Below are 25,037 nucleotides of genomic sequence, written 5' to 3' on the forward strand. Positions count from 1 at the left end.
CATTTAAAAGTAAAGAACCTCAGTGATCTGGCTGGAACATAAAATGAAAGAACATCTCTGATGTAGGGAGGAGCAGGGTCCTTTAAAGCTTTATAAACCAGTAAAAGGGCTTTAAAAATTATTCTAAAAGATGAATGTTATTAAATACACCTGTGCATTTCCCTTCTGTGACATGTCAAAATGTCTGCTGTACTTTTAAAACACGAACATTTACATGTCCTGTTTGTCTCTAAGCCTCTGGGTTCAAACCCGTTTCTGTACTGAGCCATAACAAGTTCTCCTCACTCACCTTCCTCACACATGCAGTCATCGTAGCATTTGTTGTTGAGGCCTCTGTTGTGAGGTTTACACTCATGTTGTCTCAAGTCACAACAAGAACCTGAAACGGAACAAGCACATTCAACAACCAAACACGTGAAACATTGCAAAGAAAGTAGTTGTATAAATAACTTCTACAAAAAACTCATCATCTTAAAGGCTCTGAAATCTTATTTTCTCAATCAGCTTCTTACTGTGAGAGATTATGTTCTACATGAACACACAATAATCTGCCAAAGTTAGAACATTTTTGGTTATTTCACTTTCAGTATTTCTGTTGTTTGACGTGGGTGGGGCTCAGTTAGAAAAACATGATGTCACATTCTATTAACCAATCAGGATTTAGCAACGTTTGAAACCAGAAAAAAAGTGGTGATAGTTGTGGGGTTGTTTGGTTATGTAGCAAATTAGCTGATTTCTTTGAGTGTTAAATAATAAATACAGATTTTTTTTTCTCTGAACTTTATCTTTTGAAAAGGGTTCAAGGCCTTTAAATCATGAAGAGGACTACAAACCCAACATATACACAGTGTCACAATTAACTCTAGTATGTTAAGTGTCAAGTACGAAAACTTCTGTGTCCACAACTGAAGGAAAATTGTCCTCTTGTTGTTTTCCTTTAGTGTACTGTAAAAGACACATTTACTGATGTCACATTATATAAATTTCTGAATGTCAAAGTTGCTGTCGCTATTTTGCAAAGTAGAAAACTAGTTTAGTAAATTGTAATCTCAATAGAGTGCTCCAGGGATGACGTATTTTGTAGGCCAACCAGGAAGTTAGCATCCCCCATGGTTCCTTCGACAAAAAGCCAATGGGATTTTTCCATTGTGGATTATTGCAAAAAATAAGCTCTGTGGCAAACAGACGTTAATGATACTTACACATTTTGTTCAGTAAGATGATTTCACAAATGAACACAACTTTTATGATTTTTGAAGAGTGAATGCAATCGCCAGTAGTAAAAAGCAAACGTTAGGCTATAAACGAACTAACCACGGTCGCATGAATGCGAGTAAACATAACGAGGCTGTAAAGATGGACGAGTCGGAGTGATGACGTTTAGTAGTCTCATTTAGCCATTTGTTAGCAACCGCCTTTTTTCAACCGGCTTCAAAATTCACAAGTGGGATATTTATTGATGTATTTTATGTTGTAGAACAAAACATTAGACCGTATTTCAGACATCTAACTAAAAACCAATTCAAAAAACCCATTGACTTCCAGAGGAGGGACCCGGAAGTGCTACAATGCTAACTGTTTTCTGGGTATTAGGACTCATTTCTGTAGCACTGTATAAACAAATTTTGCAATCACATGTAGAATCTGTCGGCAACGGGACAAGATTTTGGTATCGGAAGCGTTCTGGTTTCCGTTTGTAGTCCGAGTAGTATTGACCAATCGCATTCAAGCAGGCTTTGGTTGAATGCAGGGAAACGGTCCGTCCATCGGCTATCGTCTGACGATGATTTCGTTTTTTATTGGTTCAAAATTTGCTTTTAAACTGGCTACTTGTGAAACAATCCGGTCGTACACGTCATCTCTCAACTCCCAACTCCAGTCAAGTTGTTGATCGGACTTTAAACAATGAGCAGCGCACAGATCCGCTGGCTACACCAGAAGCCAAGAAATATGGCCCCTTGCCCCCAGAGGCTTATCCGTCATCAGACCGATAGCCGATGGGTTGTGAGATTGAGTAAATTGTGACTTCAATATTTTATACTTTGGAGCATCTGACTTTGGAGACTGACCTGGGAGACAGTCCAGGTGGTGGTCGCATGGCTCGATGGCGTCAGCGTCTACAGTCCCATTTCCACTGCTGAGGTTCTTACTCCGCCTCTTGTCTGCAGCAGGAAAAATAAATGAGCACAACAGTTTGATCCTGAAGGCGTCTGATCAATACACAGCCTCAACCAAACAGATCGATTTGATTTGTCACTCTGTTACAAAAGTCAGATTTTATGTCTGGTATTTGATGGTGAAGCCAATTATATTTGTACAAGAACACATTTTTCACTTGATTCATACATAACGATTTCAACACAGTTCAGATAGTAAAATACACTTAATGTTTAAAACATAGTAGGGAACAATGATCTCATGCCAGAAATGGAGAGAAATTAAGGTGTTTCCTAATCCAAAAAGTCATACTGTAACTGGTCACATTGTTTTTTTGGATAGTCCAGTCGTCATTACTTTGCGTAGGTATAGCTACGAACGGTGTATGAGACCAGCCTGCACAGTTACGGTTGAATACAAACCTTTCTTCCTGGAAGACGGCCAGGCGTCCACAGGTTTCATGTCCTCGTAGTCTGTCCAATCAAAGAGCGCCATGTCCAACGTTGGCATCACCTCTCCTTGTCCTTTACCTCTTCCGGACCTCTGAAAAGGGAAACGTAACTTGAAGTGAACAAACTCAACTTAACTCACATTCTGAAAAAAAGAAATCCAAACAGGACAAACATGCTGATCTGCAGATCTGTAAACAACCGTATCCCATCTTCAATTAGTTTCAGCATGCTGCATAAATTCTGCCTCCACGGTAATATTTCAATCTTCTTGTGATCAGAATATGAAGATGCGTATTAAAAACTAATCCTGAATTTGACGCTAACCAGCATACAAGCCGCTGTAGAGATGTGTTGATGTTCAGTTACTACAATTACACCACAGCAGCAGTGGATTTGATTTGTTGACTGTGTTTTCTATCAGTACTGCAGGTAAACAGGTTCAAGGTGCTGTTAATGAAACATGGTGTTGTGACGAGCAGCAGTAATGTCTCATTGATTCATAAACCGCCCACACAGAGCCAACAGAGACAGAAGTAGAGCTTTAAAACACAATCGATTGGTAACAGAGAACACAACTGCCCACGGCCCCGGAATACAAATGTATATCACATCATTAGTATTGTTAATACATATACAATATATAGACATACAGATTAAAGCATACAGTCCATTACACACAACCACAGGCTTTATTTATAACCAGTGAGGGCAGCAGGCAACTAATGCAGGATGCAAGTGATCCTGGGTGGACGTTTTATTATTCCTGTACTGGATGTGTGATTTCTGTTTAAATATCTGCAATATAATATATGCATGTATACGACAGGTCAACCACTGATTTTTGGTTTCAAAGCATTGTTAGGGACATTTAAAGTAATTTCCTATTATAATATGTTACCTCCCTTTAAAAGTAAGTAGTTTACAAAAATATATTTGTGCCTCATGCATTTATTTCAGCATAGCAGTAGTGTTTGTAGAGCCACCGTAGGCGTGTTATTGATCCCGGTTTCATCATAGTTGCCAGTCTCATACTTATCAGACCAACAAGTCCTCATACCAGAGAGACAAAAAATGTATTTGCCCTCCAAAACGACCCATATGACTGTTACAAGAACTTTTTCTGATCTTCCACTTATTTGGTCAACTAAAAGTACTTGATTAAAGCTAGGGTGGGTAATGTTGAGAAACCAGCAAGAGTACTCTACATTTAAAAAAATGGTCCAACCTAAAAAACCAGCCCAGTGTTGCCAACTCTTTTCCAATGACAGTAGATAGCAGCACTAGCTCCAAAAGTCCCTAAATCTAGCGATGACAGTTCGTTGCTTCAGGCCTCCCTCCAAAGACACTCCCCCAAAATTATCATTATGAACATAAACAATGAACATCGCTATTGTTATGCTACGTTCACACTACCAGCGACAAAAAAAAGCAAGTGTGGTCAGCAGGCATTTATGCCGTTAATAGCACTGAGGACTAGTTAACGACGGAACAGGGTGAAACAAAAACATATGATTGGTATGACGCTTCACCTCGTCATTGGAGCGCTGAAAAAAGTTGACACCAGTTCAACTTTATTTGTAGCGTGTCACGCCCATCACGAAGCGACAAGTGTCGGGCTTCAGTTTGAAGCTTCATGTCACCGGTTTCCATTGAAAAGGACTTGCAGAATGTTGCTGTGTCGCTCATAGTGTGAACGCAGCTTTAGTACTCACAGCTGTCAAGCTAGCAGCTTGTGGACGACTCCGGTAACACGCAATGAGTGCACGGGCAGAGCGCACGCAGGTAGGTAGCCCAGATAGCTACTGGATTTCTTTCTTGTTTTAGGCAGAGCATTTGATTTATTGATTGCTGTCGGGTTGTAAAAATAATTTCAACATATCTAACAAAAAATGTTTTGAAGAAGATTACCAACCCTAGCTTTAAGTTTAATGAAATATCTTGTTGATGGGTGATAGAAGAGACACACACTGTAAAATGTGAACAATAGAAAATATATCAAAGCCTTATTCTAAGAAATCTAAAGCTAATTAAGACATTTTTGTTCCCTGGAGAATAAACAATCGACCTTCTCTCCTTGTCCATACCTTTGGCCAAAATGTCAGCAGACCACACCGGATATCACATCATCCTCAAGGCAGATTGCCTTAATTAAACCCTTTTAATTTCACTGATAGCATGGTCTTTACTCTTAACTACCCTCAGGACAAATACGGAGTATTTCACCCAGTAGTGATAAGGCTCTAAGAAAAGCAAAATCATCAAGATGTTTTCTTTCTTTCTAGCACCTTCATACTGTGGGCTTATATTGAACATCACAGTCTGATGCGGTTATTTGGTGCTTTATAGATTTGAAGTAGTTATAAATATATAGCAGTGATTGCAAGAATTTTAAGTAATCTGACTACTCTATTTTTACATATGTGTATTTTTTATTACTTTATTTTCAAGATGCTGTTTTTCTTGTGTGTAGTTTTCCTTAACAAAATGTTGGCTGGAAAAGTAAAAAGATAATTTACAGTTTATATTTCTGCTCGCTCCCTGAATAGTTAAAGTCAGTCGTAGAGTGCCTTTGGACCGATCCATAAATTCCTATAAAAGTATGTCATAAATTCAAACATTCTTGTCATTCAGATGAGTGTTTGATGGCATTGCTATAAAACAAAACTCCTACGTGGATTGCTCATGCATAACCTTGTGCAATAAAAACGTTAGCGCTGTCACTCTCCTCACACAGAGGGAGCAAAAGAGAAATGTTAGACAGTATAATTAAGTCAGCAGGACGTTGAGACGTCTCTTGAGGAATACTCGGTCCATGAAAGACATCCATCAAAAAGTAAGAATCCACCTCTTCATGGGAACAGATCCATACTTGTTTCCTTTCACCCTCAAGAAAAAAAGCCTATAAGGAAATATCAATTAGATTAATTGCAGGGGGCTATGTGCTTCTGCTCGGCTGCTCATTAAACCATCAGCAGAAGATCGAACATTAATTAAGAAGCCTTGCCGCATGCTCGCGCCACTGAAGCGAGGTTCAGGAAGGGCTTTCTGCTTCCGTGGTCCAATAATATTTGACCGCTCTCATAGTAAAGACACACACAGACTCCTGGACTCTCACACATCGTGTAAACAGAAAACCAACCAACCTTACAGTCCAGTCTACAGATATCAAACATATAGACTGACCAAGGGAGCCATCACACAGAGCCACCATGACGTCTTTTAAATCCCCAACCACATGCTGACAATCTGAATGCAATGTACATATTACTCAAGAAATGTGTATATTCAGCACCGATTATTTGGTTACTCATCTAAAAAGACCTATGTGTACATTTTCCTAATCTCTATAACCAGATTCTGTATTCACATAATCTGTCGGCAACGGGACAAGATTTTGGTTTCTGTTTGTAGTTCAAGTAGTATTGACCAATCACGTTCGAGCAGGCTTTGGTTGAAGGCAGGTAAACGGTCCATGTGGAGAGCAAAAAAGGCGGAGCGCATTGGCCGAAATGCAATCTAGTAACCCACCGGCTATCATCTGACAATCATTTAGCTCTTTATTGGTTTAAAATTAGTTTGTAAACTGGTTACTTGTGAGACAATCCAGTCATACACGTCGTCTCTCAACTGAGCTCCAGTATAATCGGACTTTAAACAATGAGCAGCACACGTAAAAGAACGTCTTGGCCCAGATATCCACTGGCTACACCTGAACACCAGAAATACAGCCCTTCAGTGGCTTATCTCTCATCAGACCGATAGCCGATGGGTTCCGAGATTGACTTTTTCCAAACAAGAAACTGGACTGGGTGGACAAAGTGTTTGATTTTGACACCAGTCTCCTATCAACAATCAATACCTGACCACGATCATTCCCTAAACAACAAAGGTCTAGTTTGGTAAAGGTAACAAACCTTTAACTGTGGAGGCGGATCAGACATTTCCATATAAATCATGTTTGTAGTGTTGTGAGCTTTGGAAGGTAACATGATGTCATTCTGCAGATGTGGGACAAAAGAAAACACTTGTTTCAATTGTTTTGAACAGCAATGACAAACTAGCCATTTGCTCATTTAAGTTGGAAGACTTCATCGATTGCTGCCACTACTTTAATTGTTAGTGCTAAAGGATAACCATGACGGCCCCTCATATGTCTGAACAAACATGCCTTTGTGGCTATGCTTTGTGAGAAATCAGCAAAACTACAAACCAACAAGACTTGCTGAAAATGAGGAAGAAGAAAGTGAACATTTTGGTTACTTCGTCACTAGTCTCTGTATGCTTACGACAGTATCATCACCAGTAAATATGACAGGGATGGGCCCCGAACTCCACATTAAACTAATCATAGCTTTACTCCTGCTCCTCCATCTTGGTACAGAACAGTCAAATTAGTCTTTGAGAGTCAAGACAAATGTAAACACTCGGTTACAAGTCCTGCATTCAAAAATGTACTAAAATGTAGTAGACGTAGTAAAAGCACAAAAGTATTAGCATCAAAATATACTTAAAGTACCAAAAGTAAAAGTACTCATTGTGCAGAATGGTCCATTTTAGAATAATTTATATTATATTATTGTATTATAATTATTGATGTATTAATGTGTTCATCACTATAATGTTGAAGCTATTTAAGGTAGGGCTATTTTAAACTACGTCAGGCTATATACTGCTGGTAGCTTGTGAATTCCAGATCAATAAAGTTTTATTTTTACCTATAATAATACATCTTCATGTATTTGTTGATTATATTTTGTACTAATACTCAGAATCTGTAAAGTGACTAAAGCTGTCAGATAAATGTAAAAAAGTACAATATCTGACTCTGAAATGTTGTGGAGTAGAAGTATAAAGTAGCATGAAATGGAAATACTCAGGCAAAATACCTCAAAATTGTTCCATACTTGAGTAAATGTACTTGGTTACATTTCATCATTGGATTCAATTCCAAAAAGGAAAAAAAGACAATGTTTCGAGTGCCTTTTCAACAACTGGCCGAGAACAACAGATACAAATGAGCCTTCTGTGATAATTATGGCTCAGTTATTATTTTTCCTGTTAATCAGTGAGAAATATCCCTGCCAAATAAAATAATAAAATTCAAATAAAAATGCTCTGTATTTCTGTTAAAGTTCATCTCAGTCTGAAAAGTTTTGACAATTGATTAATCGTTTTGAGCAATTAAAAAAAAAGTCACAAATTCTCTGATTCCAGCTTCTTAAATGTGAATATTTTCTGTTTTTTTTACTCCTTTGTGACAGTAAACTGAATATCTTTGAGTTGTGGACAAAACTAGACATTTGAGGACGTCATCTTGGGCTTTGGGCAACACTTATCGATCATTTTCACCATTTTCTGACATTTTATACACCAAAAAACTACTTGATTAATCGAGAAAATAATTGACGGATTAATTGCCAATGAAAATAATCGTTAGTTGTAGCTCTAGTGAGGTCACAGTGGGATTAATAATCGGAATTGAAGAATCCTTTCAGAAGAACGTCTTTAACCAAAACTCCAGTCCAGTGATTTGGTTTCTCCAGACAAAACGCTGTCGCATCTATTTATCTATCTAATTTTCACTTGTTCAACACCTCAGTTTAATTTAATCCATGATTTTTAACATCTTTACTGTGTTGTCTTGAACAGCGCTCCACAACAAAACAGCTGTCAATCAAACAGTGACGGTGATCCTGTAACTAAGGCAGATATTTGCCATGGACGCCCTGCAAGCTGTTGGGTGTTTGTAACAGCAGCTGTGACGAATGTAAGAGCTCTGATGAAGTGGGCGCTGGCTCAGTTCCTATCTACTGACATCAGGTTTCATGTTGTCTTAAAGAGTCTCATTTGTGACGGTTCCAGGACTGAGAAAACCTTATAAATGCTATTTATGCATACTGTTGAAGCATCACGCTGGGTGAGTGTGACAGGTGGTGAGTGGTGCCCCACGCTCTCCAGCCCACAGTCAGATACAAAAAAGCCTCTGCGTGCTCACATCCATTTTGTCCTGCCATGGTTTTAATAAAGGAACAGGAATGTAGTTACAGAAAATGTGCTTCGGGACTCTGAACTGTGTGATTTTGATCCCAGAGGCGTTGTTTTGTTATACAGAACACGGCCATATCTATCATACACACTGTAACCGAGAGCCAGTGAGTTTGGCCTGCTGGAGGACATTTTTCACAGGCAGCACTATCAGGTTCACACTGTAGTCGAGTGTGTCATTCCCAAGATGAGCTATGAGGTTTGCGGCAGCATAACGGCAGTAATGGGGCCCATTTTCGCTCTATTTCCCCCGCACACTGGAGTCACACTGAGGCACAACAGACGCAGCCTTTAATAAGCACTCGGGTTTCGCTGGGGTTACCTGGGGTTTGGTGGAGGCCGGGGGCAGCGTTGGGGGATGCTCGTTCATCACCGTGGTAACCATGGAGGAGCCAGAGCCAAAGACGGCGGCGATGGGGGAGGGGGTTTCACCGGGTGGGGTCATGCTGAGGGAGGGGGAGGCGGCAGAGGAGGAGGGAAGATCCTCAAACAGATCTCTGTCCTTATACGCAGAGCTCAGCTCCGGCTCGGGAAGAAACCCTGGACACACACAAATGGAAAATATTACAGATACGTAATGTCATAAATAGCTATTTATATATATATCTGTGTTTCCTTTTATCTTTTTATCATTATATAATATATAATTGTGACCCCTGCAGCTTATTGTCCCCTCCCTGTATCTCCATCCTGTGCTGAATTAGTTCCTAATTAGGTTATTTAAAGGGCCAGTGTGTAGGATTTAGGGGATCTATTGGCGGAAATGGAATATGATAATCATAATTATGTTTTAATTAGTGTATAATCACCTGAAAATAAGAATCGTTGTGTTTTAGTTACCTTAGAATGAGTCATTCATATCTACATAGGGAGCGGGTCCTCTTCACGGAGTCCGCCATGTTTCTACAGTAGCCCAGAACGGACAAACCAAACGCTGCCTCTAGAGAAAACCTTTCACATTTTTACGTTTACTAAAGGCCAACGTAGTTCTCCAACACGCATTGAAAGTGAAGGAGTGAGAGGAGGGGTACTCAGTTGGTTGCAATCCGCAACCTCACCTCTAAATGCAACTAAATCCTACACACTGGTCTTTTAAAAGAATTTGAGTCAAGTACTGTTTGACTCCAGTGGAGTATACTTTGGAGAGAAAATATGATATCACTGATGATGTTATGATGACAAAATTCACCTTTTTCTAACAAACCTTCATTCAAACTTTCATTTTTTGCTTCAAAATTTTTAAAAATCTAATGTTGTAACCAAACCTCTATAAGAAGTTAATGAAGAGTTATGTCCAGACAATTAATTATTAGTTCACCCAAAACAATCACACCACAAGGTCCATTTCGTAGCTGATCTGGAGATTTTGATTGTATCAAATGATCTTCCTCAGCCGATGGACTGTGCCTGCTTGTCATGAAATTGTAGATGTTTAAACTTCCAATCCATTTCCAAGACTTTCAGAAATTGTTAAAAGATAAAATGGAAATTTGAACATCTAAAATTGGGCGAACTTCATGTGGTGCGGAAAATGTGTCATTATATGATCCAAAGCTAAATAGACCTTGGTGAGATTGTTGCATCAACGACTGTTTCCAAGGTCAGGAATCAACTTTGGATCTAACGTTTTGTCTTTATCTGTCCAGGTTTTGAGACATTTCTGTCACCGCTTCAGTACGATGGGGGTGGATAGAGTTCATGTGTGACTCACAGTATTGAAAAGTCACATTTTTAAAAATTCAACAGCATCTTCAGCATTTTCCAGAGACAAGGTCTTGTTTACTCAGACCTCACTGTGTGACGCCTGTGAGAAATCTGGAGTCGACACGCAGGACATTGTTTGTTGTATTAATGATGTGAGTACCATCAGAGCTGTTCTATTCACACCACGACAGCATGCACAATCAAAGCATTCATTTTATTATTTACACCTCTGCCACAAGTCAGAATGTCTTCCATGAAACAGCCCTATAGCTCCTTGTTGCTTCTCCAACCCTGGACAGTTGTGGATCTATGTTCTGTATGTCTGGATCAGTTGGTGGCTCACCTTTTCCGTGACGCTCCTTGTCACGCCGACTCCCTTGCCTCCTGTGCTCAAAATGGTGTCCGTGCCCATTCCCGTGTCCATGTCCCCGTCCTTTGCGCGTCCCCAGCAGCTGGTTTTCCCGGCCCTGCGACGGACTCTTCATACTCATTCGAACTCTGTCTCTGTCCCTGCCCGGGCCCATCTCCAGCCTCACCGGGCTCAAACTCTCCAGGCCCGTCCCGTCATCCTCGGGCCTGGCCAGTGGGTGCATGGGCCTGTGGGAGAGCAGCCCGGCTCCACCTTTGGTAGCGCGGGCCCCCTGGCCCCCGTGCCCTCCTCCGCGGTCCCTGTTGTAACGGTGGCCCTGCAGACCCTGCAGAGGGTGCTGTAGGGCGTTGCTGCCGCCCGCTGAGGTCTGCGCCTGTCTCCTCTTGCCGTGAGGAGCTCCGGGCTCGGCGCTGTGTGAGAGAACCAGGGACGCAAACAAGAACGCCAGGAGGAGACTCCAAGAGAGAGCCATCGTCTGTACAGCACAGCGCCACCTGCTGGAGAAAGGAAATACATCTAAATACACCACACATTATGCTTGGAATTACATTCAAATAACCGACACTGAAACTTTAGGTAGATTTGATCATACAAAACAATCTGGTGGGTTTCTCCTGAGTGAACTGATTTGCTGAAACAGTTAGTCGATTTTTAAAGTTATTTTTCAAGAAAAAATGCTAAATTGAACTTGCATTTATGAGGATTTGCTGCTTTTCTTTGTCTTATATGATCGGAAACTGAATATTTTGGGGGTTTTGGACAGTGGGAAACCTCCGGGGCTGAAAAGTGAAGCCAAAGATGAAGTGCCTTAAACTTTCTTTCTAACAGCCAGCAGGGGGCGACTCCTCTGGTTGCAAAACAAAGTCAGATTGTATAGAAGTCTATGAGAAAATGACCCTACTTCTCACTTGATTTATTACCTCATTAATCATTGTAAACATGAGTTCATGGTCTCAATCGCTAGTTACAAGTCTTCTTCAATACAGCATGATGTTCATTTAGTAAATTATGGTCCCATTTAGAGTCAAATAGACCATAAAGCAGGGGATGCTTTAGGGCGTGGCTACCTTGTGATTGACAGGTCGCTACCACGCCGTTGTCCGGTCTGGGAGTTTTCTGTGTTTTCGTCTTCCAACTTTAACCCTTTCACAGTGTGTTTTCAGTTCATGAAAGTTAATTATAACATTTTGGTCACCTAAAAATGTCTTACTTAGCCTTCGGTTGTGCTTAGCTCCACCCTCTTGTGTCACTTCTGGTTGCAAAAAAAACAAGATGGCGACAGCCAAAATGACAATCTCGACACAAACCAATGGGTGACGTCACAATGACTACGTTCACTTCACAGTTTATGACTTTACACTGTTGGACGGACAAAACAAGTAATGAGAAGACGTCACTTTGGGCTTCAGGAAAAAGAGGTAGGATTTTTTCTTCTTGAATTACATGTACAGTATTTATTTAAGAATTTGACAATACAACACTCGAGACGTAAATCAAAATCCAAAAGAAATCATTTTGGCGTTTTTGAGCATGTTTGCACGGAGACGTTAGCGTTTAGCTCAAAGCAACTCCGATGTAAAGTTTGTATGTAGTCTTTTATCAATAGAAGAATAAGTAGCTTTTTCACTTTGGATATTTCCACCTTTAAGTACCGACAGTAAACCTTGAGCCAAATGTACACACAGAATTTTGAAAGGAAATATTAAAGAATAATAAATAAGCAGGAGTGTAGCTGTGTAAGTGTAACTTCCTTCAATAGGACGTCCTTCACTAACTTCAACCCTGAGGTGTTTAATACAGAAGTCTCTATCTGAAAGTCCTCAGGTTGTGTGTCCACTCTTCCGTTGTATTCATTCGTCCCATCTCCCGTCCTCCAAACTCAGACTAAATCCCTCTCAGCCTCTCGACTGGGCCCATTTATCTGGACTTGGTGGGTTTGAGGAGGTGATAAAGAGGTGGACAGACACTTGTGCCTCTTTTTAGAAATGACTTCCCAGCACTCATTCCTGTTCCTTCATGTCCAGTCACTCTGAGATACTGCTCAGCACACATCATCATCGCTGCCTATTCAGCGGTCTCCAGAGCCCTCCAGACGTACCTTTCATTACAAAAGTCAACACGTGTGTCAGGTGTGACTGAAATATAAGGTTCTGTGTGCATTACTGGACAAACGTGAATAAAATTATGGTTTTGATCGAAGCATTTTTTATTCCCATGTGAGGGTTCCTTGCTAGGTTACAGTCGAGGCTCAATTTAAATTCTGATTTAATGTCACTAAAGCTTCATTTGCATTCGTAACATGACATTTAAGTTGTACATTGAGCGATTGTAGCATAAGGAAGCCACAAACAGAGCATATTATCTGTTCACTTAAAGTATTTTAAATAAATTGTATGCATTTAGCTCTTCCCATATTAAAGAAAAACTAAATAATTTTTGTTACTTTATAGAAATTAGTAAAACTGAACTAATTATGGCTGAGAAGTGGTAGATTGTTTTGCCCAAAAGGGAGATACATTAAGAAAACATCCAAACTTAACTGATAAACAATACCATGACGATCATACAGATACAATACTATTCCACTAAAACTCAACGTTTGATATTTAATCATCAATATTAAGACATGTTGCACAGCTCTTCTCCACTACAACACACTTTATTCACTTCACCACGTGTCTTGCGTTCATTGGATGATGTCTGAAGTTGTTTCGGGTTCCTTATATACAGTCATGTGACTTATATAACACCATATATACTACAAAAAACAATAGTATCATCATTTTCTGTAAAAAAAATAGATATTTTCTGAGTAAATATTGATGCTTACGATGAAAGACTGCTTGTTTAGGAATATTCTGAAAAGATGGTTGTAATATTATAGGCTATGTTTTTGGAGTTACGGTTATATTTTATTTCTCTTTAATTATATTTTATGTATCAAATACGAGTAAATATGTTTTGCTTTTTTAAAGATAGTCATAATAATGTTTTGACGCTCTATATTCAAATGTCCTTTTTATAATGTTTTTCTTTTACATTTTGTCTCGATGATTTGGATATTTGATGTAAAGCGCTTTGAATTGCCTTGTTGCTGAAATGTGCTTTATGAATAAACTTGCCTTTCGTTACCTTGTCTATAAGTCACATGACTGCGTAATGGACTGTATATAAGAAAAGCTGAAGTAACCTCAAGACATCTGAACTCATTGGGTGAGGTGAATAAAGTGTGGCCTACTGGAAAAGAGTTGTGAGACGTGTTTTAATTTAGACAGACTCGCACGGAAGCTCACACTGTGTGTGTGTGTGTGCGTGTGTGTGTGTGTGTGTGTAATCTCAAAATCCCAATTTTCTGCCGTTTTTATTCACACCACTACATACTAGATAAGGGAACACCAGTTCTTCTCATTGTAAAAACTCTGTCACGTCATGTAAGATGACAGGTCATGGTGTTGTTTCTAAATATGATTTGCTTTGTTTCGTCCTCCACTTTAACGTGCAGAAACAATCCATCGCCACAGACACACGCGACGCCATTATGGCGCTGTGGCAGGCGACTCCTTTGTGTTAAAAGACAAACGGCTGTGCAGGGCATACAGAAAATCAATGAGGGAGAAGTATTGAGTTGCTGGTGATGGTGTGTGTTGTGTGTGTGTGTGTGTGTGTGAGGTGGAGTTCGGGGGGTTGATAAGGTCTCTGCTCTTTCATCACAGTGACACACATCAAGTTGGAATCACACACCCTTTGGGTTTACAGTGGGTCATTTAGTTGTTTCTAAAAACAGGACAGAGGCGGCAGGTTGTGTGTGTGTGTGTGTGTAAGTGTGTGTGCGTGCGGAGTGGAGAGGATGCATTAGATGTCGGGGGAAATTTGCAGAGCTAGTGCTGGAAGCCCCCTGAGGGATTTAGAGGCAGACTGCTTCGGCTGACCTCTGGGAGTTCCACCAGCTGTGCAGTTTGCAAACAAGAGTGTGAGGCTGGCTGCTGAGGTGAGACCTTTATCTTCTAACAGGCCTTCAGAGTGTCGGAGGGGGGGGGGGGGGGCGACCGGCCGTGTCATACACTAAAGTGTTTAGCCAGGATTACGCTCTGTCTGTTTGACACATGAGGTGCTGCTACTGGACCATGTACGGCCAAAAGGGTCATTTAATCTAAGAAAACAAAGAAAACATCCCAACTTAACTGAGGGGTGGGACAGAGAATCCTAAATCAGTGGTTTTCAAAGTGGCGTCCGGGACCCCCAGGGGGCCTTTAGGGGGTTCCACGGGGTCCCCAGCAAAAAGGAAAATAATCTATTTTTACTGCAATTCCATCCATATGTCACACAGAATGTATGACTAATTTGGTCAAGGGTTTAATACACTTTCCATAATAAGAAATCGAAAAGCAGAAATCCTATCAGATGGGGGACCCTGGGTCAACATCTCAGTAAATGGGGGTTCGTGGTCTAATTTGCATCAGTTTAGGGGTCTTGACGTGAAAAAGTTTGGGAACCACTGGTCTAAATGATCACATCACGTCCCTCTTGGATATATAGTAGGGCTGTTATGGGGTGTTAAATTAAAAAATGTAATTGTGTCGTAAATTGTTCGCACATTTGTATCTGTTCAAAATGTACCGTAACTGAAGATTTGTCAAGTATTTAATAATCTTATCAACATGGGAGTGGGCAAATATGCTTGTTTTATGCAAATGTATGTATATATTTATTATTGGAAATCAATTAACAAAACAAAACAATGACAAATATTGTCCAGAAACCCTCACAGGTACTGCATTTAACATAAAAAATATGCTCAAATCATAACATGGCAAACTGCAGCCCAACAGGCAACAACAGCTGTCAGTGTGTCAGTGTGCTGACTTGACTATGAGTTGCTCCAAACTGCATGTGATGATCATAAAGTGGGTATGTCTGTAAAGGAGAGACTCGTGGGTACCCATAGAACCCTTTTATATTCACATATCTTGAGGTCAGAGGTCAAGGGACCCCTTCGAAAATGGCCATGCCAGTTTTTCCTCGCCAAAAATTTGCATTAGTTCGGAGCGTTATTTACCATCCTTTGCGACGAGCTAGACATGGACAGCCCTAATATACAGTATAGCTATTAAAGGAATAGTTTGACATACCTTTTATACTTTGGATTTTGTAAAAAACTTAAATAAACAATATATATAGTGACATAAATGTGTTTATTATTGAGCTTTAGAGGTGCTGGTAGGGGATTTTTGTTACCATTGGACAGAGGCAGGCTAGCTGTTTCCCCGTTTCCAGTCTTTATGCTAAGCTAAGCTAACTGGCCCCAGCTTCATATTTACTGAACAGACATGAGAGTGGTATCGTTCTTCTCATCTAACTCTCGGCAAGAAAGCTGATAAGCATGTCACCCAAAATCTTGAACTATCCCTTATAGAAACGCTCCACCTGAAGAAATCTACCCTCTGAGTATCAACGACTGAAATAGATTTTTTGGTGAAATATTCCTTTAATGTACGCAAGACCCAGGAGATATTTTGTTGATCTCTGGAATTAAATTAGAATAAAAAGCCGATCTATTCATGTCTTGTCTGTACCCGTTTATCTCATTTAGGATTAACACTCAAAATGTTTTGCAGGAATAGAATCTCAGAGGTGGAGATAACAGCAGAAGCTAAGCAACAACACGACGACATGACCCATCAGAAATCTAATTTTCACGACATAAAAGAAAGATGTGACGCCTCCATAGAAACAGAAGGCAGCATGCGTCAACCCCATCAAATCGGAGGCCTGAATAGAGCTGTCATGTGAAAGAGAAGGCAGGCGGTGATGGAGGGGGACCGAGGATCTCAGCACAGCAGTGCCCTGTTTTCCTCTCTCAGACTTTCATGTGCTGCTAACAGGTGGTCCTTTGAGGAGACGCAGGATGGGGATGATAATGGAGCACGCTGGGTGGCATTCCGCGTTTTAAGCACAGTCTCTTGTGTGCGATAAACAACCTCCGCGAACAACACAGCCTCCTGCCAGAGTGTGTATTATACGTGGCTGTGTGGTTTAGGGAGGGCACAGCAGGGCGAGCATCTGTTACTGAGGCGATGGGAGGCCAAACGGGTGGCCTGGAACTGACGAGTCTCTTTCCCAAATGAGATAATCCACCGTTTGAACAGCAACATGAAACAGCGATGAGTGATGTAAGAAAATATTGATACACTTGAAAATCACAATATTATGTTTTGTGATACTGTATCGATTCTCAATATTCAATTAATAGTTAGCATGCAAAGATTCGTGGCAGACAGTGGATCAGATTGCACTAAAGTAGTGCTATGATGTTGGATGTTACAGGGACTGTGATAAATGCAAATGCAGATCTGATCAGCATACGGCGGTATATTCTTTAAAATCTGTCAGTTTTCCTAAAACTAGATTTTAAAAATCAAAATATATTGTCTTATCTACAGTATCGCAATCGATTGAATCATAACCCTGTATCATACTGCCAGATTCTTGCCAATACACAGCCACTGTGCAGAAAAACTGCACTTAATAGTTCTCTATCGGATTCAGAGCATTAATAAAGCATTAAACAACTGTTTGCTATGTAAAGATCAGGGCTGTCAAAGTTAACGCGATAATAACGCGTTATGCAAATTTGTATTAACGCCACTAATTTCATTAACATTAACGCAATCGATCTTTCGGAGGTTGTAGCGGAATCATTCTTAAAGCTAGAGTGAAGATCCTGCAACATATGAAACTAGAACCTAAGGAATCCGTCGGTACCGACCATGTCATACTAGCTTGTCTAAAGGTTAAATAACGCTCCAAACTTACGCTAAAATTTTGGCAAGGAAAAACTGTCAGGGCAATTTTCAAAGGGGTCCCTTGACCTCTGACCTCAAGATATGTGAATGAAAATGAGTTCTATGGGTACCCACGAGTCTCCCCTTTACAGACATGCCCACTTTATGATAATCACATGCAGTTTGGGGCAAGTCATAGTAATAGACTACAAATTTGCATCTGAATGTATGAAAACAGTTTGACTACAGATTTAATTGCTTGATCAGCAAATAATGTGCAGTCAAACAAATAAATCAAGATGCATAATGATCATTTGCTTCAGCTTTTAAAATCACAATTGATCCTGGTTTATAACTCCCATTACAGCAGCAGCACCCATGATAGTGACTTTATCGCCCATTAAATGATCTCACAGCCAACAAGAACAACAGCAAAATGGAAGTGGTGGTAATAATGTGGTTTACTGAAATAAAAAGCAATAAAAATGTGTGTGTTGAGCAAACACACTCTGGAGTTTTCAGCGGGCTATTAAGGTGTGTCTAGAATCAGGACATCCTCTACGAAGTGGAGAGGATGTCTCGTGATGTCTGGGGAAATTTACGGTGCAGAAGTAATCTAGTAAAACAAAAATAAATAAAGGCTTTTGAAAGACAACTTTATATCTCACTTTGACTTCAATCAGGATCTCTGTCAGATCCTCAGGTTGTAATGTTTATGAGTTTATGGATGTCTGAGCTCAGCAATGTATGAAGAGAAAATATGAACCGCAATATGAAACATAATGAAATCTTAAAATCAATTCTACATTTTTAGGAAGCCAGAGCAGAGGAGCGAAAATTGGTTTGCATTTTGTTGGAAACACAATATGTCTGTGTGTGGATGTGTGCCAGAAGCTTTTCTAAGAGAGGCGTACAGTGAGAGACCGCCACCAGGGAAACATGAATGAGAGCAGAGTGGGATAAGTATGAAGTGATAGGTAATCTTGAAAGAAATTGCAAAGGGGGCACTATTGGATGGCTGGATGATTAAGATGTGATGAGATCAGAGACCTCTCTCCAGTCTGTGATCAATGGGTTTGTCCCTCATACAGTACATGGCGACGGCGCCTCTGTGACACACTAGTTATAAAAATATACTTAACACAGTGAGTGGACCCAGATCTGAGGAAGGTGAGAGAGGAGCGGCAGCGAGGCGACCCCGGTATTAAACTACTCTATGTGTGCATCCTTTAGCTTCACCTGCTGTGACACCAAACCTCCAGGAGCCATCTGCTCCTGTTGTTTTATCCTTCATAGCAACCAGCGGGGCCATAAGGATCCAGCAAACAAAGACTCCAGACACAGAGCTGCTGAAGCAGAGCTGTCATGTCAGGCAGAGGCCACCTTCAAGCTTTTCTTTCTTTTCCTGGACACATACTGAGATTAGACGTTTCAGGTTGTTCTCATACATCGTAGCTAACCTACGAAGAGTAATGCACAGTAATTTGTAGATATCGCACAAAATCTATGCGTATTTAATCCACGTAATCGCAAACCAGTGAAGGGATGACGTATTTTTGTAGGCCAACCAGGAAGTCAGCATCGCCCTGGTTCCCTCGACAGAAAGCCAATAGGATTTTTCCATTGGGTTTTAAAATTATTGCAGAAAATAAGCTCTGTGGCAAACAAATGTGATTTTTGAAGTGTGAATACAATCGCCAGAGGTAAAAAGCTAACGTTAGACTATAAACGAACTACACCACGGTCACATTAGCTATAAACAACGAGGCTGTAAAGGCGGACGTGATGACGTTTTGTAGTCTCATTCAGCCACTCGTTAGCAACCGCCTTTTTTAAGACACATAAGGGATCCAAAATTCACGAGTGGGATATTTACTGATGTATCGTAGAACAAAACGTTAAACTCTCTTAAGCTTGTGTTAATCATAGGGGTGGAACGGTTCACAAAATTCACGGTTCGGTTCATATCACAGTTTTGGGGTCACGGTTTTCGGTTCGGTTCGGTACATTTATGGTACAGCGAGGAGGTAAATTTCTGATTTCAACATGCTTTTCATGTATTTGGCCAAAATAAGTAAAAAAAATGTTTGCATTAACAAAAGTATGGCTTACATAAAGAACATAAACACTTCTTCATTGACAAATCTTAATTGAAAGAATAAGTCTTCTACAGTGATTAGTGAAAACAAAAAATGCACCTTTGTTGTTTTCATATAAATATGATGTAATTATAGACTAAGGCCATCAACTGGCAGGCCATAAATTGAAGCATAAGCTCAACCAGAACTATGCTAAAAAAAGAAACAGTATAAAATACAGTATGTCTCAATTCCCTGATTATCAGCTCTTAATTGAAAGGGTTGGATTTCTGTACCACAAAATAATTAATAAATATAAAACACATTACAGAGATTGTGCTGTTGCCCCTCTCTAGTTTACAATCTGTCACTGCTTGTGTCAGTGCTTGTATTGTTTACCATTGTTTTGGGCCCAATGGCATCACGTGACGGACAAAAATTTGTAATTCCATCGTTTGGCCACTACGTCAAATATGCTTCAATGTCCGGCGCTCTTCCTGAGGACTTGAGTACACCGGTGTTCATGTCCGATGTGAAACCAGAAATCAACGTTAATTTATTTGTCACATAACTTCCGTACTTAAGTAACATCAATTCTGTAGTTATTTTAACTCAAACCTTTATGTTTTCCTAAACCTAACTAAGTAGTTTTGTTGCCTGAACCTACCAAGTAGCTTCCTGTAAAGACGGAAGTTTATTTTGCAAAGACTGTGTGCATGTAACATGCGGAAATTGACACGTGCTGCTGGACATTCGTAAGAGAATGCACACAAAATTAGGAAAAACATTTGGTAAGATATCATACGAGGGTGGGAAACAGCTAGATTGGCTCCATCCAAAGGTAACAAAATCTACCTACCAGCACCCGTAAAACTCAATTAACATGTTATATCTGATTTGTTTAATCCATAGAATGTGCAAAACCAACAATTCCAGATATTATTCCTCCAGGAAGTTACTGCTCCCAGTTAGTCCGACACACATGTGACTGTGGGAGTGTGTGGCTGCACAGGAACAAGCTAAATATCTCCTTCCTGCTTCACGGTTCACTGAGCAGCAGATTAAACAGACATGACAGATAATGAGGGGGAAAAATGCAGGATTCAATATAATAGTCACAAAGAAAAATAAACGCGTTATCTGTTGTGACACAAACAACAATCCAGCTTTGCTCCAAAACAGAGCAGCCATTCCTCTCCGTGTTAAAAGTAATGACGCTGAATATTTGATGCATAAACACTTACTTTTATATCTTTCATCTCGGGTAAAATAGGTCTCGTTTGCGCCACCGAAATCATCATAAATATCAGCTCAATAACAAGCACCCAAATTACAGCTCCAGTTAACGCCTCTGCATAATAAACACCTCTGCCAGGCTGCAGTTAACGCCATAAAACTTCATTTCCTCAAGGGCCAATACGACTGACTTCAGCAATATAAAAGTGCTTTGTCTCCCAGAATCCTCCGCAAACAATATCGTTGGGATTCACACACCGACCGGGAGGATTTTTCGCACTCTTTTTTTAGGTGTGTATTGGATGGCAAAGGCCCCTGGAAGCAACACAGGGTGATGATGAAAAAAAAAAAAAAACAAGAGCCATAAGGAAGCTCCATCTGTCAGCAAGTGAGCCGGAGCAAGAGGAGCAACGAAACACCCAATGATTCAGTGGCAATTTGGTCGCAGGTACAACAGATGTGGGGCGAGACCAGAACATTGTCACTGATGCACGGTAACATCAGCGACGTGGTCCCTTATCTCCTGTTTGAGTGCACACACACACACACACACACACTCAGAGGCAATCAATGCATGCACACAAACACACACAGTCACAGCGGGGAAACCTCCTCCAGACACCCACATAGAGGCATGTTCCAAAAATGCTGTGAGATACAAACAGCACCAGAAGCACAGCAAGAGACGTCCCACAGAGAGGAGAGAGAATGAGAGAGACAAAAGGGAGGAGGAGGAGGAGGAGGAGGGGGAGAAACTGAGAGGAAAGGAGAAAATAAGATGTAATGCAGAGAGAGAGGAGAGAGAGAGGAGAGAGGAATGAAAGCAGGAGAGGGAGAGACACAGAGGGAGGATTTATCCTGTCTTAATTAGAACAAAGTGTCGGTGGCATCTTTCATTTCGTGGCAGATAAAGACACCAGTTGAAACGCAACAAAACAAAAAAACAACCATCAAAGCTTTGGCTTCCGAAACCAACAACAAAACTTGTTCTTTTGCAAACCCGTGAAATCTGGACACCTGGGTCTGTGTCTGGACGCTCGGCATGGGAACAGTTTGACCGGTCAGCGGGGGGAAACACTCCTGTTTAGAGATGATCAAGTGAAGCATGTAAACGCATTATATGAACCCAAAGTTTCCCCCACTCTCCCTCTCCCCCTCTCCTTTGGTGGAAGCGAGCGGCGTTGACTGCCTGCCAATGTTGAAAGAGTCTTGATCAAACAGATGCAGCCACGCTTGGCAGTGATGTCCAAGGCCAGTTTCACACCGCGGTGGAGGAGACCGGCTGGATGTTCAGCGATGTAGCCTTTTGGCTGAATCTCAGGATGAAAGAAATAAAGAGATTTGCTTTGTGTGACTGACTGAGAGGCACAAAAAGAAGAAATTCTTCTTCTTTAAAGGTTGTTTGAGTCCTTGTTTGACACTTTTAGACTGGATATTCTACATCTTTTAGAGATGAATGATGAAAATTCTAGGACTGTCCTCGACCAAAGAAATTCTTAGCCACTAACGCTCTTATGATTTTGTAATAAAATCGATTAGTTGATTAAACCAACGGATCTGTAAAACTGAGTTTCTCCATAAAGAATCACACAAAAGCACCACTTTAAATCTTGTGTTTACCAGAGACGTGCTCATAAGTTTCTTGGAAATAAGTTATTCAGCATGAAAAAAGCATAAAAAATGACTACTCGGCCGCACTGATCTCAAATCGTAAATATTAAACGTGTTCAGTATTTACGATGGGATATCCTGTTGTGTGTGGGGAACCCCGAGGACAGCCGATGACGCAGTCACGTAGGAAAGAATGATAGCCAATTGAAAATCAAGTTGACTGAAGAAGGAAGGACAACCACGGACATCTTGGCGGACGCAGCTAAAGCATGAGCTAATGCAAAACGCGAAGCATAAAGTAGCAGTCCGATGGACCTCAGATATTGGAGGACCAACTTCTTGATTTATGGCAACAACATGAGTGTTTATTTAACGTGTCTCCATGACTTCATCCATTATTTTCTTTTTTCTTCATGAAGTAGTGCAAAAACTAACATCGCTAAGTCTTCCAGCCCGTCGTCCACCATGTTTGTTTACACTAAAGTCACGTTTGATTGTGAGAGATTTTGTGAGATTTCTGTTTTTTTTTGGACTCTAGTTGTTCATGAAGGGAATCTGTCAGAGTGTGGTAGGGCTGTCACGATATCAGATTTTCACTACATGATTATTGAGGCCAAAGGAATTCATGATAACAATATTATCACGATATTTGTAGATAATGTGAAAAAAAATAATAATGCTGTCAGTCAAATTCATAATTAACATAATTTATCGTGGATTTTGTCTCTTTTTTGGCAAATTAATTACACTCAAAATAGTGGAGGGAGTCTATAAAAAAATATAAGAGGTGCAATATTATTTACACGATATCATCATATATATAATATTAACGAAATATCAATATTACATTTTCTAAATATCACGGTGTGGTGTGCTGTTTTGCCCAAATCGTTGCTCACCACACACTATAGGAACAAAAGTGTTAAATTTAACATATAACATCTCGTTATGTGTGGGTGCTCTCACATTTTCCAAATCTGTTAAAAATCTTTTAGTGTGGGCCAGCCTTAAAAACTGTAAAACTGAGTTCCTCCACAAAGATTCACACAAAAGCACCACTTTATATCTTGTGTTTACCAGAGATGTGCTCCTAAATGTCTCGGAAATAAGTCATTCAGCATGAAAAAAGCATAAAAAATTACTAATTGATTAAAGAAACCATAGTTGACAAAGACCAAAATGACTGAATAGGGAGCAGTCCTAGAAAATTCAGATGATTTCAAACATTTTTTGGAGGAAAACACTAAATTAATTTCCACTTGAACATCAAATGATGTCCTTTCATTTTCATCTAATTTACTTATTAGTGAATCTGAGTTTTGTTTTGGCTGGAGGTCGACTCACTGTGGGGTCCCTCCTCCTCTCTCCTGATCTCCTGATCACTGTAGTGCCTCCCTGCTGATTGACTGGCTATTAATTAACATTAACTCCTTAATGTGAGTCCACAAATATTCCTCCACTGCAGACCTGCTGCACTTTTAATTGCATGGCGTCACACTGAGACTCCCAACTTTAATCTTCCCCCATCCCTCCCTTCCTTTATCTCTCTCTCTCTCACACACACACACACACACACACACACACACACACAGTCCTTGGTGCTCAGTGAGCAACACTGAGCTGTCAGGAGGAGATAATGGCTGCGATCATGTCTGATTCTCTTCACCATTCATCCTCTAACATTCATACACGGTGGTGATGTTGATGTGATTTTAAAGCCCTGACAGCAGCAGCAGGAAACAAACGACAGAAACAAAAGTTCAATTGATTCTCAGGTTAACTCTGTTTTTTCTGCTTTCAACCCAAATCTAATCTGCTTCTTTGCAAACAGTGACTCTCAACAGTGTCTCTATCATGTACCCTGTACTCTCTCTCTCTCTCTCTCTCTCTGCAAGTCAAACCACCTTTTTTTTTTTCTTTTTTTTATCAGTAAAACTGGAAACCATTTGCATTAATTAAGTTATTAACTTTGGTGACATTATGATAAGATGCGACACTGATGCGCACAAACTGTATATTGTATATTGTAATAAGCCTATAATAATATTAATGAGGATTATTGGCTGCAGCTGCAGGACTGACAACTACAGACAATCTATTGTATGATCAAATAATTTACTACATGGCATATAAAAATGACATAAATGACCATAAAGTGTCATCTCAAACTCATCTGAGCATCACAGAAACACCACAAACCATGTAAAGAAACCACACTAGTGAGGGGTTAATAAGCAACCCAGCATTTACACTGACTGGGAAAAACGCAATAAAGATAATTCCTTACCCGCGTTTGTTTGTTTGTTGCTGTTGTTTTCCTTTGTTGTTGTTGTTTGTGGTGTGAACAGCAGCTCAGTCATATGTATGTGTGGCTGCAGGCTGACAGCGGACCGGACAGCAGCAGCAGCAGCACCTCTGTAGTCTCCTCTGCTCTGCTCTGCTCTCCTCTCCTCTCTGGGATGTGCTGAGCATCCGGACTGACTCCTCTTCTTATAGGAGGACGACACTCACCACCTGCTCCGAGGGCGCGCTCCCGAGTGCGCGTCCACGTGCCAGGGCTGACTGCTTGTCCCAGCAAGTGCAGTATAGGGACACAGTAGCA

The 25,037-nt window shown here is 40.5% G+C and overlaps 1 protein-coding gene across 2 annotated transcripts in view; it reads right to left on the minus strand.

Annotated features, from left to right (window-relative positions):
• Positions 1 to 24,909, minus strand: part of draxina (dorsal inhibitory axon guidance protein a) — a 28,707-nt gene extending 3,798 nt beyond the window's left edge. The window contains exons 1-6 of one of the 2 annotated variants that reach the window (XM_037763911.1): positions 24,723 to 24,909; positions 10,702 to 11,222; positions 8,977 to 9,194; positions 2,580 to 2,700; positions 2,070 to 2,162; positions 290 to 379 (exon numbers count right to left, since the gene is read on the minus strand). In XM_037763911.1, the coding sequence (XP_037619839.1) occupies positions 290 to 379; positions 2,070 to 2,162; positions 2,580 to 2,700; positions 8,977 to 9,194; positions 10,702 to 11,200 (1,021 nt within the window). In that variant the 5' untranslated portion in view covers positions 11,201 to 11,222; positions 24,723 to 24,909. Of the gene's footprint in view, positions 1 to 289; positions 380 to 2,069; positions 2,163 to 2,579; positions 2,701 to 8,976; positions 9,195 to 10,701; positions 11,226 to 24,722 lie in introns of both variants that reach the window. The other variant, XM_037763834.1, reaches the window with a different exon arrangement.
• Between the last annotated feature and the right edge of the window lie 128 nt (positions 24,910 to 25,037).

Source organism: Sebastes umbrosus, chromosome 1 (genome assembly GCF_015220745.1).
Source record: "Sebastes umbrosus isolate fSebUmb1 chromosome 1, fSebUmb1.pri, whole genome shotgun sequence".
In the NCBI taxonomy this organism is placed as follows: Eukaryota; Metazoa; Chordata; class Actinopteri; order Perciformes; family Sebastidae; genus Sebastes; species Sebastes umbrosus.